The sequence below is a fragment of the Aptenodytes patagonicus genome, chromosome 1 (genome assembly GCF_965638725.1).
Source record: "Aptenodytes patagonicus chromosome 1, bAptPat1.pri.cur, whole genome shotgun sequence".
Taxonomy (NCBI): domain Eukaryota; kingdom Metazoa; phylum Chordata; class Aves; order Sphenisciformes; family Spheniscidae; genus Aptenodytes; species Aptenodytes patagonicus.
Window position 1 is genome coordinate 2,265,837 of NC_134949.1, and position 18,283 is coordinate 2,284,119.

General features: G+C 47.9%; 1 protein-coding gene across 2 annotated transcripts in view; it reads left to right on the plus strand.

The window, feature by feature from the left end:
- Nucleotides 1-18,283, plus strand: part of PLXNA4 (plexin A4) — a 472,614-nt gene that overhangs the window by 16,942 nt on the left and 437,389 nt on the right. For both annotated transcript variants that reach the window (XM_076346806.1, XM_076346900.1), the window contains exon 2: nucleotides 10,748-12,010. In XM_076346806.1, the coding sequence (XP_076202921.1) occupies nucleotides 10,832-12,010 (1,179 nt within the window). In that variant the 5' untranslated portion in view covers nucleotides 10,748-10,831. The remainder of the gene's footprint in view (nucleotides 1-10,747; nucleotides 12,011-18,283) is intronic.

The following is an 18,283-nucleotide window of genomic DNA, read 5'->3' on the forward strand; positions in this document are numbered from 1 at the left end:
TGACCTCCAGATTTGTCAGCAGCTGGAGGAAGCCCACCTTAGGGGAACTGGGAGACTCAGGAGCTGTGGGATCAATAGCCCATTCATGAGGAGGGGATGTTTCAGTGGTTACAGAACTTGCAAATCTGCAATCTGCCCACATTTCCCAGTCTCTGCTCATATCCCTTTTCTTAAATTGTCTCTGCCCAGTTTTCTCCCCCTCCTCCACTTTCCAAGCCTTCCCTTCCTTGAGGCAGAGCATCCTCCTCTTTTGCTTTCCGACTGGGTTAATTAAGCTGAGCTGCAGCGTAAGTCCATCAGGGAGCACAGAAGAGTTTTCCTCAGCAGCCGTGCCTAGCACCACAACAGCCTCCAGCTCATGCAGAGAATAAGCCTGGGGAAAACCTGCTTAGTCCCTTCATCCCTGACGTTGAGGATGTTTTACACCTTTTGTGGTGATAGCCCAAGCGCTGTCTGACCCATCCTGGGGGTGGTGGAAAAGGCAAAGTCTTTACTTGCAATGTATGTATTATTTAGATGCTTTAAGCTGGTCAAATTTAGACAGACTTTCAGGCATGGCCAGAAGATCCCCATGACAGCAGGGGAGGACCTTCCCAATTTTTACTACCTGCTCTGAAGCATGGAAGCTTTTCAGTAAGACAGTGGAAAGAATATAACCAAGGTCAAACACAGAAAAAAAAAAAAATAAAATCAATAACTTGCAAAAACTTTTCTCCTAATTTAGTTCTCAGAATTGCCCAAGCCATTCCGAATGCAACTTTCTACGGCGACGTTAGCCCGAGGCAGACACCAAGCTGAGGAAATTGTCCCCTGAGCGGTTCAGGTCTGTCAAAGTAATGAGGACCTTAAAACCGAGTCTTAGTACAGAACATGTCAGACAACCTGAGCTATAGGTGTTGCTGCTAATGCTCGCTGTAATTATGCATGCACACACTGCCCTGCACCGGGAGTATAGGAATTGCATAATTTTGTGCAAAAATAAATGTGTCTGTATGCTGTACAGGATAGATTTGCGTATCTCCTTGCAAATGCAGCCTCTGTGTGTGTATACAACATCAGCTCTCTTCTAATCTTCCTGTTATCAAACATAACGTGATTATCTTTTTACCCACATTAGCACAATTCTGTCTCTTGTCTGTATCCGATCCTGGCCATAGGTGTCCTGTCTAGCTCAGCGATATCTTGAGACTGTCAGGCATGATTTGGAGCTAGTTATCCCCCAGCAATAGCTGGGCAGGGCTCTAAGAATAACTTGCCATTGGCCTTTGTATGTGTTGGCAGCAGCTAGGCTTGTCCTCTGCCTCGTGGTGACGAAGCCACTGGAAGAGAAAATTAGTAGCAAATTAGCAATAGTTTATCCAGGTATTTTTCTGGAAGGGGGGGTTGAGTTTTGCTGCTGATTCTCTGCTGAAAGTACCTGTTGTGGTCTTCCTGCGTCGTCTGTAAAATGGGACATCATGGGACTGTGGTGGGATAGATGTCAGAGTGCTTTTTTTTTTTTTTCCTTCACCCCTGAAATGCTTGCAAAGCCACTGCTTATATCAGGGCTGTGTCCACACTGCCTCATTACAGCTATCAGCAGAATGAGTAGAGTCAATCCCCCTTGCTGCTGCTGGGCTTGAAATTGTGTCTCAGCTGGACGTCTCTGCTAGTGCAAGCGTGGGGCTCTCCATCAGAGAGCTTCATTTGACTTTTGGATCGGGTGGCATCTCAACCACCCTTCAGGCTGTTAAAAAAATCCAATTCAAGTGGGGACAGGAGGTTTTAGCCAAAGCGTTCTCAAATGGAAGTCCTCTGAAGAGGACATCTCTTGTTTGGTCTGATCTTGGGTATTTTTTCTCAGGGGGAATCTCTCTCTGAACACAGCAGCTGCACTGAGCCCTGCTTCATTTTGAACTTGACAAAAAGTACTTTTATGCCAGAATGGTTAAAATTTATAAACAATTTTAATGCCATTTTTATTGTATTTGTAAGGGAAAGCCAAGTAAGGCATGCAGTAGATTAGTATTGCTCAAAAAATGTCTGTTTTGTGCTGTATTGTTTCATTTCTAAAGAAGAGATCGTGCAGAAGACGCCTGGAATTTGGGGCTGGTGAACTTTGGGGCAGAAGTATGGCCTAGTCAGCCTTCTGACATCTCTTAAAGATCTCTTTTCAAGCCCGTGGAGTCAGCCAGAAATAGATTACTTCAGCTAACACATGCAAGTTATGAACGCACCAGATTGGGACCTAATTGCCCTAGGTGCTACAGAAACATGGAAGAAGACTGTCCCTCACCTGACCTGCTCAAGGGCTGAAAGATAGAGGCCAGTTGCTGGAAGAGCTGTCACGTAAAAGGCAGGGTGATAAAATAAAGGGCATGTGTCTGCCCAGCAGGTTCATAAAGGTGCATAAAGACCCACCCAGAAGCATTTAGGAATTTGGTCAGAGTTACTAAATGCAGAGAAAATGAAACAAGGAGATGTCTAATTTTTTTTCCATAATCTCCAGTACAGATGTCACTATAAAAATATTGCTAATGGTTGCAGTAAACTGAAGCTTTCATTTAGGTTTGGGAGAGCAAATGCCAGTCAGCACTACTCCTTCCTGCTAGTGATAATGTGCGTGTTGGACTCAGGATCTGGCTAAGATTTGAGATGGTTCAGCCATCCCTGTTTTATGGGACTGTACTCGCTCGTCTGCTCTCTTTAGCCACTCACGTGGGAAGCTGAAGATGAAGGATTTGCTGTGTCAGATCTTTTCACTGGCCCCATCCAGGGCTGGTGGTTGGTGCTCCAAAATGGGTTGGATACCTGCCATAAATGAAAGGAGGAAATTTTATGCTGAATAAAGCATAAAGGGAGACTGTTCTCGCCTCTGCCGCAAACCCTGCATCACTGAAGAGAAATCATCACACCTCTGTCTGTCTCTTTCCTCCCAGTAATACAGTACTGTTAACAGCATTTTCTTTATGTTCCTACTCCTGCTGCGTGTTCAGCCTATTTCCGACTGTAAGTTTGGTATAGTTGCAGGATTGATGGTCCTTACTCTAGAGGATCCTGGATCTCTGTGAATACAGAGCTGTGCTCTGCATTAATCACATTGGGCTGGCCAGTTATACACTCTTCATTTAAGAGAACTTCCCGTACTCTCTGAACCGTTAAGTGCTGGTCACTGGTAACTGAAGCTCATCTGGTTTGCCGATAGCCTGGTCCTGTGCAGCAAATCCACCGGCTCTATGTCCCTCTGAAGCTATATTTCCAAACCTTATTCCCCATCCTGGTATCATCTCTGATTTTCCCAGACCTGTTGCTTTTACCCTGTGTCTCTCAGACTTCTCTGCTCCAGCTCCCTTTTGAATATGTAGTGAAATCTCAGACTTTGAAGACTGGGGATTCTCTCCTGGCTTCTTTGCAAGCGGTTTCCCCACCTCCAAATATAGATCTCGGTGCTCCAACAACCAGTAAATGGAGGTCTAAAGGTTTTGTTTTTTCCTTTAAGTCCCATGTTTTATCCTTGCTGGTGTCTCATGTAGTTCTTGAGAGTGAAATAGCCAGTGATCACAAAGTCACTGTGAATACGGAGTTACTCTCTGTGCCAGGCTTTCAGGAGACAGCTGAAGTATGGTCTCTGTCTTATGAGATTTGGCTCTTCATGGATTTATACAGTGCTAATTACAAGACTTCAGCCTGAGAGAGAGGACTTGTGTCTCACAGATCTTCCTAAGCTTGCAAAACAGGGGGAAACATCCACCCACTGGCATTCAATGCAACATAAACTGTGCTATACAGCCTCAGCCAACAAGAAAATAGCTGCCTGCTGACTCACGGGGAAACCTGGGGTCAGAGCCCCTTCCTTGCTGTTTGAGGATCAAAGTGGTGTTTTAGGGCTCCCATCTGAACCAGGTCCAGAATATTTAAAGACTTTATTTGGGTACTCTTCAGAGCCCCCGAAGCCTTGAAGGGAATCTGTGAGCATAAGCTTGACTTCTGAGGAAGGAAACGCCATTTTCCTCAAGGCTGTCCTAAAATGCTGTAATTGATATACGAGATGGGGAGACCTGCTGGGATGAAACCCAGTTCATTTTCTTTCCAATATTCATCATTCCTTTAGGGGCAGAGGCTGTGTTTATTCTTCTTTGTGTCTAGGCCTGATCAGGGTCTCCTTACCTGGGAAGTGCCTTTTAATTTCTTGGCCAACTTTGCCAACCCCGTGAGAGTTGCACCTCAGTGAAATACAGTAGAGAAACATTTTGTAGTGAGGAGAACAGAGCCCCAGGAGCGTACAATGGCTTGTAGGGGACAAGAACGAGACTTTGAAACAGAAGTCAACCTGACACTCTGGCTTTTGGCAATTCTTCACTTTTCTCAGTGCTTTGGACCTATATGGTCTCATACACACGTTCCTTGAGGTAGGATCAACAACGTTAGGCACTGTTGTGACATGGTTTGCTTAAAATCAATGACCTTGTGCACTCTTCCGTGCTCTTGCTACAATAGTTTGTTTGTCTGGGGGTTTACATTTCCCCAGTTACTGTGATAAGGAATAATTTTAATAGATTTATCCTCAGAATACTTTCAGGAGACTGGGAAATACTGTTACCTGCATCGTGGAGGGTGGCACTCAGCCATGGAGACTCATGGGTGAGTCTGCTCCAGAAAAGAGAGTTTAACCCCTGTCTCTGGATTTGTAGGTTATTTCCATGATCTCAAAACTCCATTCTTGTTTCTGTGGCACTAAATATTTGTGTTCTTTCCTTTGAGTCTCTGTGTAGCAAATTCCTGGAGGAACTGAGAAACCATTACAAACCTCTCTGCTCTCCCTCCCGAGCACAAAGGAGCACAGCTCTGACCTGCTTTTGCTGATAGGAAACCAAGTCTGAAATGCAAGCAGAGACACCATCCACATGCAGTTTTATCACACAGGGGAATCAGGAAAAAAGGAAGAAAGTCCTACTCATGGCAAGTGTTAATCCCATCACTTAATACGCTTCTGGCAGATGCACAGGTAACAAGGTGATGGGCACCGTCTGAGTGCCTGAATAGAATAATCTGTGTGACGAGGGAAGGCTATGTTTTCCTGCCTTAGCTTAAGCGCCTTGCAAACAAACCACTCCTGAAATTAATCTCTTTATTTGGGACAAGCTGCAGCTTGTGCTGGGATCTGTTCATTGCAGCAAGCTCCAAAGAAAAGGTGGTCTGGCATGGGATGCACTCAAAGAGAGACTTGCCTTCAGTTTCCGTCAGGCGTTGGGCAGGTTGTAAGTTCAGGGAGAAAGGATTTAGCTGAAGTTAGAAGCCGGTCTTTGTTGGGGGAGCTGTCGACAATGTCTCTGTATGAGTTTTCTCGCCATGTTGGCTCCCAAAGAAAAGCTTCTATCCATGGTAATCAGGGTTTATTAAAGGAAGCCAGGAAAAAAAAATCTTTAGCTGAGATTAAAGGGATTGTGTAGCTGCACTTGGTGCTGAATCGCTGTGTGCTGGCTCTGTCGCTGGGCGTCTGCCTCGTCAGCATCTGTGCCCGGCCTCCCGCATCCCGGGAAATAAATAGCCGTGCCTGAGTGGAGCAAAAGTAAACAGAGGAGCGTGCCGCCTGATTAACGCTGGGCTTCTTTAACCACCCAGCCCGTGCCATTGGCATTGCCCAGGAGCCCTGGGTGCTGTTGGCTTCCTCCCAGGCAGGTGCTGTCTGGTGGAGAACTCACTGAGCCCATCCCACCAGGCACTGGGACCCCGGGGTGGTGCCAGACCTGCTCTGCAGGAGGAGGTGGTGGATTTGCTCTCCCTCCCAGTGCTGTTTTTCGGCACGTTTTGGTCCTGTTCTAGATTTTAACATGTACTTTTGCTCTGAGCCCCTGGCTGGAGCTGGACCCAGGGCAGGTTTGCTTCCATGGCTCTTTGCAGCCAGGCTCTCACGCATGACTCCTCTTGCCGCTGACCTGGCAGTGTCCCTGCTGCCAACACGTGGCTGTGGCAGGGGACCAGGTGACGTGAATCTGTCTACCACCTTTGATGGTAGGAGGGTTGTGTGTGTGTGAGCCAAACGGGGAGATGCGGTCGTCTCCCACGTTCACCTAGTGACATGTTCCTTTCAGGAGCTGTGGGGTGGATTTGTGCCAGTCTCCAGTACAGGGACGCGACCGTGGATTTTGTGAGATTGTCAGTCAAAACCGAATGCCCCAGCTCTCTCTTTCCCCTCTCCCTGTACACTTCCTCCCAAGTCCTTCCCTCCCTCTCAATTCACAGACCAGTCCTTCGTGTCTTCTTTATTCCTGATTTATTCCTACTTCCTCAGCCGTAGCGCATCCTTCTTGACTTTCTCCCCTTGAAACTTGCTGGGTTTTGGGGATGTATTCAGCATTCCTTAGCTTTCCCATCTAATAACAGCCACCATCTGAGTTAAAAGAAGTTAAGAAAGTTTCTTCATCTTAGGCTTTTTTGCATCCAAACTTTTCTTGTCCAGGGCCCCATCTCTTGGCCATAGGGTTGCATGTTTTAGAGTCTTGGGATCGTTTCCTGGAGAGCCCAGAGCAGAACCAAGCTGCATCCTCCAACTCAGTGGTCTCTAACCTTTGCGGGAAATGGTCAACAAGAGTAAACAAGTGACCATGCTGTACAGTAGCATCACAACTTGCTGTCCTTCAGGAGGAAATGAGTCCTTAAACCATACTGTGTGGATTCAAGAAGTCTTATGGGGAATGTGTTATTGTGTTAGAGACAAGACCCTAGTTCCACAGGCAGGATTGTGATGTGAGACCTTATGTAGGAGATGACTCTGAGACCTTCCTCTGGCCGTCAGTGGAACCCTGTCTGAAACAGCTAGATTTGCGAGGCGGCTTCCTCTGCTCCGTTTTCATGTCCAGACTAGGTTCAAATCTGGTGTAGCTCCAGTTCTAGAAGAAGAATGATATCTTCCTTTGGGATTGCTGCATGTCATGAAGGTTGTGTAGCACCACAGCCTAACCATGGTCAGAGAAGGAGGTAGGCAGGGTCTCAGCACTTTCATGCTGTGGGGCGATGAAGAGACTCACCCAAGAGATCCAGTCTCAAAGAAAAGCTTTTAGAGTATTGTTATGACCTGTGGCATCCCCTCAGTACGACCACTGCATGTGAAGGGTGCAGCAGAGCAAAGGGGCAGCTGTTCCTGATAGAGGGAGAAAAAGAAGGGCTGCTTTCTACCAAAAGTTCTTTCCCTACAGATCCCTGGGGCTGTAGAGGCTGCGTGACCTTCCCAGGGACCTTGAATGTGCTGGTGAAGAGGCTGTTGTGGCAGGAACCACGTAGAGCTGCTTAGAGGGACAGTCTGGTCTTGCACAGGAGTCCTGCACGCTGGGTCACGGTGTTGCTGCTGGCCACGTCTCTAAGGGGAAAGGCGAGTGAGCCTGGCCATTGTGGGAAGGCGGTTTGGGTTTATTTTGGAAATAGCCAGCTCAGAGCCTAAGCCCAGACCTCACTGCCTGCTCACTTTGGCCTTTCATTTATTTGTTTTTTTCTTATAGTATAATTAGTCTCTTGCAGGCCGAGCAGCCTGAGACGGGGTATGTCTATGTCGCTGTATTATTTGTCTTCCCAGCTGCTATCATTTCTGCTATCCAGGCATGGGTAATAAAAAGACATGCGTAACCCCCTTCTCCTTGGTGCATCCTCTGAGGGGTAGTACAAACCCCGCTCTATTCTGCAAGCTAAACAACCAGTCCTCCTTGCCTCTGCCCTCTGCTGTTATTTATTAATTAAGCCAAATTATAAATTATAGCCCTTAGAGGCTCAAGTACTGATTGGGACTCCAGGCCAGAGGGTTCAGGGCAAACAACATGAACAGATGGGAGGGAAGGAGTGAGTGCCAGCAGTGTACAGAGAGAAAATCCTGCTCCTAGGGTCACTCAGATGGCTGATGGAAGGTGGCAAGATAGCCCCAGGCTCCTGCTCTCCCTGCCTTTTCCCAAAAGGCTGCTCCTGTGCTTGCTTGGTGGCTATCGGTGCTGGCAGACTGTTGAGGCTCGTTCCTCTGCAGGTGAGCATCTGCCCCCATGAGGTTCACTATTTTTGAAGCGCCCTTGCCTGCTGCAGAAGGCACTCCTCATCCAGCCTTCCTGGAGTTTCTCATTGAGGTCTCTCTGGTTTCCAGACCAAATTTGCTGTCTTTGCCTGGAGGAAGGTTCCCCTCGCCACCCCTTCCCTCTACAAGTGACAGTCTCACCTCAAAGTCAACCACGATTCTCTCCTGCTTGGGCCTCAAAGATTTCACGTCTGGAGTGTATCATCTCCTCTTATGTTGTGCTGACCACTTATTTTAATCGGCAGATTTCCTCCTGGTGTTGCAAATCTACTCCTGGGTGTTGTGATGACCTTCGGGCAGATGGCTCCTGTTGCAGAAGAGGGGCTGTTCGTTACCTCTTCAGTCTCCGGGCCGCAGCAGTTCCCATTTCCCTGTCCTGCAGCTGTGCTGACTCTGCAGGGCTAAGAGGAGCAAAATATAGCAAAATACAGGGGTAAAATAGATATCTTTTTAGTACTTGAAAAGAATAATTTCTTCCTAGATCTGTCTAGTGCCCGATCAAACCAGTGTCTGTTAGAAATATGGTTCATAACTCATAAGTGACGGGAGCTGGTGTTCAGGGTCGCCACGTGATGTTTCTGAACACAGGACTCAAACAGGGACAGCTTCCCTCTTCTGCTGCTCTCTCAAGGATGGCCTCTTTTGAAAGAGGAATGGTTGTGCAGGGAGAGCTCATCCCACCGCCGCTCTATCTATCATAATAAAGGTTATTAAAAGCCTACGTGACCAGCCTCCGTATCCCTGCAGAGTGAATCCTCTCCCGCTCGCAAGACAGTCTTGCAAACTCTGCAGTATAAGCTTGATTTTATTAAATATTTGCTTGACCAGAAAGGCAAAGCAGAACAGGGTAAACATGCCTAAAGTAAATGTGAAATGACCTTTGTCCGTCATCTATCCAACGCCTGCGGCTGCTGCGGTAGGGAGGGCAGTGGGAGGTGAAGGTGATCATACAACAGCTTTGAAATTCTGGCAACTGTGAGAATTTTGAAATATTTGGGGTGGCATAAAAGTGGTAGATGCTCTGCAAGCTCAGACTTACCCTTTCCACTATCAGATCTAATCAGTCTACAGGTCAAAAGAAGACAGGTTTTACTCTCTTTATTATTTCTTGAAGGAAATTTTTCAGTTCCACTGGCATTAGCAGAGTTGCACAGACTTGAAAAAGCTGCGAATCCAGACCTGCCACATCTTCCTCCCTGCTGGGATCTGCAAACATCGATTTTCCCTTGCCTCCTGCTTGCGCGGGGCTGGCTGTCATCACCTTTGCTCAGCTAGTTACACCCCTGATTTCAGCAAAGCCACTCTGCGAGAGAGGTGGTAGGACACTGGCCTGCAGCAGTGGAGCTGGGGTTTGGCTTGTGTCCTTTTTAAAATCAAGAACAGTTTCATGAAATTCTGATCTGGATGTTAAAGAGGGATGGAGGGAGGAAAGACTTGTGTGCCTCAGCCTGGGCGCCAGCAACAAGGGTTGTACGGTCAGCACTCAGCAAGGCGCTTGGCTGGTGAGACCTGAGCTGGTAGGTCTCCATCTCCCACATGTTCTGTGGGGTCATAAGGGGGCAAAGCTGCTCTTGGTACAGAAACAGCTATGAAAAGGTGGAGAAGCAGGGAGTAGATGTATGTGTTGAGTAGGAAGATGCATTTCCATGGCATGGGGATGGGGCTTGGTGATGTGCTCACCAAATTACAGAAGCTGTTTGAACTCCATACTGCTCCCACCACCCTGGTTAAAACCTGGGAGATTTTAAGATTCTGAGTGGTGCAAGGAAGCCCCCTTCCCTCTCTTTGGAAAGTCACCAGGCTGGTCCCTGGGTTGTTAGTTTTCCTACTTCATGGGCCTTTAGACTTTTACTGTTAATAGTTAGGCAACCCCTTCCTCCTCAGTCCTCTGAGATGCCCAGGGGAACTGTATTTCTCTTTTAGACAATATTTTCTTGGCCGTGCAGTGGGTGGAGAGCAGTCTTGTGGTGAGAGCCCACGGGAGGGAGGAGACCTGGTGCTCTGTTTGCTCCGTGCTTGGCTTCATGCCCTTTGTAGATGTGGCTCTGAAGGCTGGCACACCACAACTCCTACGTCCGTACTCCAAGCTGGACCGGCATGAGGCAGCTTTGATCTGGAAGCCACAGAGAGCCTGTTCAAACAGGCCCGTTCTGGACCGAGGTCTCCCTGAAAGGATGTTAATGTCAGACCAGAGCTGGCTTCTTCCTGGCAAACTTCAAGGGTTGCAAAAGAGCTCGGCAGCCATCTGGACCTGTCCCTGCAGGCAGGTCCCTGACCTTCTCTAGGCTTCAGTCCCTCATCCAGAAGAGCAGGATAATAATCCTTCTCCTGTCCTGTCTTCTTAGATAGCAAATACACAACTGGGTCAAAGTTGGCAGTGCGAACAGCAATACTGCTTGATGTTTCTACCGTTAGCCTTCCGCACTGCTCTGGCTTCCAGTGAATTTTTGTGCTGCACCATGGGGCATGTGTTTGTGTAATGGAGAGTAAAAAGGTGCTGCTTTGTTATTCTGCTATGTGATTTCTGCTCTTTCTACCAGCATCTTTTCTTTCAGGAGGGCTCCCTTTGTGCTGGTTTTAAGTAGAGAGCTCAGAGACGAGAAAGGGAGGATTAGCAATTAAATACGCTCTGATGATGGCATGGTTGTGAAGGAGGGAGGAGGAAGGAATACTCCATAGTAATGTACTTTTGTTTTCTTTTTTCTTTGCTTGTAGGACAAAATCTCCCAGGGAATTGGTGTTTTGAAGACTCTTGCAGCTTTTAATCCTCGTTCCTTGGGAATACAAACCTTTCTAATCATGTCACCGGCCATGTGGAAATGGACTTGCCTCGTTTCTCACCTCCTGCTATCCATCACAGTGTCACCTCTTGGTAGGCAGCAGCCACTCCATCCAAAGAGGCCCTTCATCACTTTCACTGGAGACCAAGCAGAGGGAAACTTCAACCACTTGGTGGTTGATGAAAGAACTGGGCACATTTACTTGGGAGCTGTCAACAGGATCTACAAACTCTCCACTGACCTGAAGGTCCTGGTGACCCACCAGACTGGTCCTGATGAAGATAATCCCAAGTGTTACCCTCCCAGGATAGTCCAAACCTGCAACGAACCCTTGACGCCCACTAACAACATAAACAAAATGCTCCTCATAGACTACAAGGAGAATAGATTGATAGCCTGTGGGAGTCTTTACCAGGGCATCTGCAAGCTTTTGAGGCTGGATGACCTCTTCAAGCTGGGAGAGCCCTTCCACAAGAAGGAGCATTATCTCTCTGGGGTGAATGAGAGTGGCTCTGTTTTTGGAGTCATTGTTTCTTACAGCAACATGGATGACAAGTTGTTCATTGCCACTGCCGTGGATGGCAAACCTGAGTATTTCCCCACTATTTCCAGCAGAAAGCTCACCAAGAACTCCGAGGCAGATGGGATGTTTGCATATGTCTTTCATGATGAGTTTGTGGCCTCTATGATCAAGATCCCCTCAGACACCTTTACCATCATCCCTGACTTTGATATCTACTACATTTATGGCTTCAGCAGTGGTAACTTTGTCTATTTCCTGACTCTGCAGCCTGAGATGATCTCACCGCCTGGCTCCACCACGAAGGAGCAGGTTTATACCTCCAAGCTGGTCCGGCTTTGTAAGGAGGACACAGCCTTTAACTCCTATGTTGAGGTGCCCATTGGCTGTGAGAAGAATGGGGTGGAGTACCGGTTGCTCCAGGCAGCCTACTTGTCTAAGGCTGGAGCCATCTTAGCAAGGTCTTTGGGTGTTGGCCCTGAGGATGACATCCTCTTCACAGTCTTCTCCAAGGGGCAGAAAAGGAAGATGAAGTCCTTGGATGAGTCCGCTCTTTGCATCTTTGTCCTGAAAAAGATCAATGATCGCATCAAGGACAGACTGCAGTCCTGCTACAGGGGAGAGGGGACGTTAGATCTGGCCTGGCTCAAAGTCAAGGACATTCCCTGTAGCAGTGCGGTAAGTGAAGCCCCTAAGCACCCAACCTTAACCTCCTCATGTGCTCACAGATCTTAGAGCATGGCTTAACGATTAGAACAGGGACCAAGGAACTGAGACTGCCTCGTCCCAGTCATGACTCTGCCTCCAGCTCACCACACCACCTAATTTAACCAGCTCATACCTCAGTTTACTCATGGACGTGCTGAGGAAGGTATCACTTTCTGACCTCCTCAGGCATGCTATGTTTGCTGATGAACTAAGCCAAGGGGCCTTGAAATCTTTAGGAGGAATTTGCCTTGTTGTAGTTACTTCACTGTGCAATTTGTTAGGGGTGAAATCACATTTCCTTGTGCAGTCTTGGCTCAAACCTAAACCAAAACAGGACCTAGATAATGTCAATGGCTTGTGCTGGTTTCTGTCTCTGCTGGTGTAATTTTATTTCCCTGGGCTGGAGTCACAGCAGGATTTGTTCAGGGAGTTTTCTGAAGACAGGGCTTCGTTTCTTCTAGGGGTGAGAAGCACTGGTCATTAACCATCAAAGTCCCTCATCTTCCCATTTCCAGCGAGCTCTGCGTTGCCTCTGCACTGAAAAATTAAGATCTGTCTGCAGATCAAGGATTAAATGCCACAAGATTTAAGGGCAGGACTGGGGAAGAGGCTGGTCTACCTGACCTACAAATGGTCTTAAGAAATTGTCTTAGTTTATTCTGTCGGTTCACTAAAGTGTCATTGCAGAAATCTGCGTCAGCCCCGCCAGCGTACGGCTGGCTTTGATACCATGCACAGAAATCAGCATTACAGCCAGCGCTGCACCCAGGCTGCTGTAATAGCCGCTTCTCTGGGCTTTGATTCCCGTCCTTAATTAGCTCTTTCAAGTGAGAGGCAAGTTCAAGTCTGAGCAAAGGGAATATGGAGAAACACCAGAGCGCTTTCCTGCCCTATAATCTCAAGGCAGTCAGGGCTCGGGATATGGGATTGCTCCAGCTTTCCTTTGTACTCAAGCCTCCTTTGCTGGGGGATCCCTGCTGTTGTTCCTTTGCAGGACAAGGACAGACCAAGAGGAACGCAGATGGAAATTTCATTGCAGGGAGTCTGATCCTGCCTTACTCTGCCCTAATTCCCCTTTACACCAGTGCCCTCAGCATCGTTGCTTGACTTTGCATTGCTCTCATACTCCCGCACCAAACAAGTGGAGGGACAAGTCCTTCATTTTAGTTGGGATCTCTTCTGCCTAGACCTGCAAAGCTCCCTATGGAGTATTGCACAGGGAGAAAGGCTGCGCCCAAATCTGTCTTTGATTTTTTTGTTTAGCCTCAAGGCCTCTGCACATTCAAAGAGCTGCCTTTAGATTTAAGCTGGGAGCTTCCCACTGGAGTTTCTTTCCTGGGCTGTTAAGCCTCTCCATGCATTTGCAAATCTGCTCTGCTTGTGCTCCATACGAACGTTTGCAATACTGGACCTCTCAAATCAGGAGGTTTGAAACCTTTCGGTCACCTGGCTTCTGTGGCTTTAGACAGGAGCAAAAAGGCCAACAGCTTTCTTGTGTCCCTTGGTGTGAGTCCCGGACCAAGAAGACTGATATATCAGACCGAATTTGGAGGGACAGGACTGCAGAGGTTGGGGAGAGGACAAGGAGCCAGGGACTGGGTGACACAGTGGGAAAAACTGTTAAAGCCTATTTGTGACTGCATTTCTTCACTGTGAATCAGAGATGCTAATGCTTCCCAGCTGGAGAAAGAGCCTGGAGATCCTTGAAGAAAAAACAGGAGTCTGAAAAGTGTAACTAAGTGGGCTGTCCTTTCCTTAAATGAGTCTACTTAGAGCTGCTGGCAAGCCCTGTCTGAGATCAGCTGTGCTGCCCGAGGGAAGAGGTATTAGTGACTTGGCTGCTGCAAGGGTTGCAGAGTCCAGCCGCTAAGCTTGGAAAATATTTGATGGTTGGTGAAGTATTTTGGAGCCTGGATATATGTCTGTGAGGGCCTCGCCTCCTTTGCTGATGTCCTGCTTGCCAGCCATCCACCAGCACTGCTGCTCTGCCTCTTAGCAGCTCTAAAACCAATTACAAAGCCATCAGTGAGACTTCCCCTGGTTTTGTGTGGATGTCAAATATTTCTCTGTTGAGGCAAATAGAGGCTTAACCTGCCTGCGATCGAGGCCGCACCTGAACTTCAGCTCTGCTGCCCTGCCTTCAGCAGCCGAAATCCTGCATGTGAACAGATACAGATGATGTACCTGGCATTGAGCAGATGGGTAGAGATGAGCCGTGGGAAACCCTCACCAAGCATTGCAGAGAAACACTATTGGAAGACATATTGCAGCCCTTCTTTGTGGTATTAACGGTAGGACCATGGATTGTGGAGCTGGGCTCACCGCACCGTCCTCGCATCTTGGTGCATGGTCAGGTCTGACTTTTGGTAACAAATATTTTTCTAATAGGGCAATAACTGACTCAAAAGGGGATCCACATGTTACGACGCTTCTGTTCCTGCCTTGGTGTAATGCTCGCTCAAGGCCACTTCAGGGCAAGAGAAGTCTCTCTGGCCGAAACCAGGACAGGGACCATTCCCAGCACAGCTCTCCTAACCTGTAGTATGCACACAAATAATCACAGGGAGGTGGGGGAACGGTGCACTTGGCCAGAACCATACAGTGCAGATTCTGCAGCTTCTCTGGTCAGGCAGCTTTGCTGGTGCAGCTGGAGCTTGGGAAGTTGAGGTCAGGTAGGACCTGGCAGCAAGCTGGGCTGGACGCCCTGGGTCTCACGGTCAACATGCAGTGGGAGGCATTGGGTCTCCAGATGTCCTGCAGGGTTGGATGTCCTGGAGACTTGCCCTGATCTGGTTTGCAAACCCAATGTGAAGGCAAAGGACAGAGACCCAACTGTGTAATGAGTCTGCGCTTCTCTCGTGCCAACCGCGTGTGCATGTTGCAGATGTTAGCAGTGTGATAGAAGAATTTCCAGAATGGGAAATATAAAAGTCCAGATATGAATGAAGGATCCTCAATGTTCATTCCTCCCCTGTCCCTGTGTTATAGCTCTCCTACTATTAATCTTCTGCATAAATCAGGAAAAAATGATGGATTTTTATGTCTGGGCAGTTGATTTGCAAATTGGCGATGTTCACTCAGGTGATGAACAGTTCCAGGTAATACCTCTCTGGTTTTCCTCCTTGCAAATACAGGATAACAGCTTATATTTAAACAGTACACTTGACCCCAAATGCTTAGAAATTCATATAATCAGAGAAAAATGAGGCTGGGGAAAAAAAAGAGTCTTATGAGGTCATCTGATTTGCCCTTCTGCCCTACTTATAACTTTTCTGACAGATGTTTGTCTCACCTGTTCTTAACCTCCAGCCATGGAGATTCCTCTCTCTCCCTACATGATCTGTCTTTGCTGCGAGGAAGCTTTCCCTCATGCCTAATCTAAATCTCCTTTCCTGATACTGAAGGCATTCCTACTTATATAGCCACAGAGAGCACCTTCATCCCCTTTGGCTATCTGGCAAGAGCGTTGTGGGTCACCACAACGGGACCACTTCTGTGGTGCAGTGTGGTACATCAATGTACGGAGCAGAGGGAGCCAGGCTGTATGGACACGCAGGGTGTTGGCAGAAGGAAGGGCTGTTCTGGAGGGAAAAAATAGGCTTCTTAAAACAGAAGACAATCTTCATATTGGATAAAGAAGGCCGTGGTTTAAATATGCTTAATAAACGTTGTCATTAACTGTTGATACAGTTGGGAAATGCTGGATTTCTTTAAAAGAAAAAAAAAAAAAGGCAGTTTGGGAGGAGGGAGATGTAAATGGGCCATTTCAGTACAGGACTTGATCGTTGGGAGATTTGTTGATTTTCATTGCTATGGAATAGGATTAACAGTAGGTGCATTTTGAAGCCCAGTGACAATTGCACTACTGGGATGCTCAGTAGTGGAGGCAGGGGAGCCTTCCCCTCTACCTTGGGGAACAAGCAGGTGAACTGCTGTGTGGGACATACAAGCATGGATGAAGAAGAGGAGGGTATTGGAGACTGACCCCAAAGCAGCATGAGGGTGCCAGGGCCTGCTGGGGAGATACAAGAGGAATGGGGATCCTTGCTGGAGCTTTGGCTTGCAATGAAGTCCCAAACACGTTGTGTTGTTGGCATGCGAACCCGGCTGTGAGCTTAGGCGCTGGTTGCAGCCCAGGGTGGCTATCCTGGGAGGTCCTGGTCTCCTCATCAGCCTCGTCTGCCTCACAGCATCACCTGCCGCTCTGCAGCCAAACAGACTCCAGTCCCTGAAATGAAAAGGTGTCACCTCCGTCGCTGTAGCTTTTACCAGATACACAGCACAAATATCTGTCCAAGATAATCAAAGTGTCTGTCCCAAACTATCGCCTGGCTTCTGCCTTTTGCTGGTGTTTTCTTTTCCTTTTGGCAGGAAATGGAGTTTAACTGTTTAAATAACTGTATTCAATCTCTTCCTGTTTTTCATGGCAGCGCTGTCACTTGGGGGAGAAAAGAAATGTTTTCGAAGCTGACCAGCCGACAAAAGGCCTTGTGTAAAGAGCTGGGCAATATTTTTCCAACACTTTGCTAACAGAGGGCAGGCGAGGTGGATGTTTGGGACCCGAGCCATTGTCTGACGAGTGACTTGGCTATAAAGGCTTCCTGTGCTTTTGATGCTTCAAGGCAAACCTAAGTCAGTAACTCCCCAAAATATCTTTGCAGATACCGGTGCCTAGATCCCTAAGAGTCCCGCATCTCCTCCATACATCTGTTCCTCAAGTGGACTCTGCTCTCTTGCTCCCTCCTGCTTTCCCTGCATCCCCCCTGGCCATCCTCGATGCTTGACACCCACCAAGCAAGCACTGCTGTACTCATTGGGTTTAGCTGAATGCAGGAGGAGGCTGTGGAGGGCGTATTCCTGATTAGTCCTTCCATGAATGGCTGTAAGGCATGTCTGGATGCCAGTTGGGTGCACAGGCATTTTGCTTTGGCAGCATAAGCACCTCACCCCAGGATAAATGCTGCTTGGTCCTTGGGGCTGACCCATGGGCTCTCTTCTGCTCCATGCCACCAGGTTAGGAAGGGCCATTTCTAGCTCAGGTGGTAGAAGGGCTTTGTGTAAGGTATGGGACAGTCAATTTGACTCCTGGCAGGGCCACTGTTGGTGATGGGGTGACCACGATTTTCCTATGAACATCCTATTTCATGATTTTCCTCTTCCTCCCAGGGCTTGCATTTGTCGTCACTGGTGTTAACAGGACACGGGTCTGACAGAGCCCCTCTGAGACGCCAAGCTGGGGAGCAGCATTACCCCTGTTTTACAGGAGGGTTAGCTAAGGCACGGTAAAACATAACTTGCGGTGCAGTTGCAGCTCAGGGACTCCTGGATCTTAGTGCTGTGCCCAATGTTCTCAACTGTTGCAGGAAGAGGGAATATTATCCTTGCTATTGTGTTCCTGTCTAGCATGGGGGACAGGAAAACAGGGTCATTTAGAAAGAAGGACATGGGCTGGAGCTGCTGGAAAGAAGGGGCATTTCAGGGAGAAAAATCACTTTACAAACTAAAAAGCAGGAATTATCATCTCTATCTGTCATTTCCCCCATCATTTTCCCTTAAAAGGGAAAGGTTGGGGTGAAAGGGAGTGTTAACTTTCACTTAGCCCTTGGGAAGAGGAATGCGTGGAAGGAGGTCCACGCAATACTGCTGCTTTGACATTTTGCACACACAGCCCCTGCCCGTTTCTCCCGGCTGGGCTGGCCCGTACGTGAGCCTGCTGCTTTCCCAGGGGAATGACTCACAGTCACAGGAACGAGCTATTGGTTTCATTAGACCTCGTAGTGTCACTGCTTGCTAGTAGGGCTATCCTAAGTAAATCTCTGCAGGGGGGCAATGTCCCTCGTGCTTGCACAATAGGGCTTTTTGTTCATATCTACCGGATAGACCACGCACAAAAGTTTTGCATACATGTCTTTAGCCCAAATTATACAGACTCATGTTTCTGATCCAAAGGGTTCATGGTCAGCTGAGGGCAGTTCTTGGTCAACTTTTAACAGTGCTTTCTTCTTCTTCCTCTGAAGATGCAGAGAAAAGCAGGAACCAAAAAAAAAAATGACAGAGTGCAGTCTGTGCAAAGGCAGTAGCCTCAGAAATATGGTAATGCCTCTCTGGGAATGCTCACTGGAGACTCAGAGACGGAGCAAACAGGCTTATTACTGCCAGATCTGTGTTTGTATAATTGGTCACATCAGTTTATGTTGGATGGGAGTGTGTGTGCATGTGTGCGGAGCGTATTGTCGGAGGGAC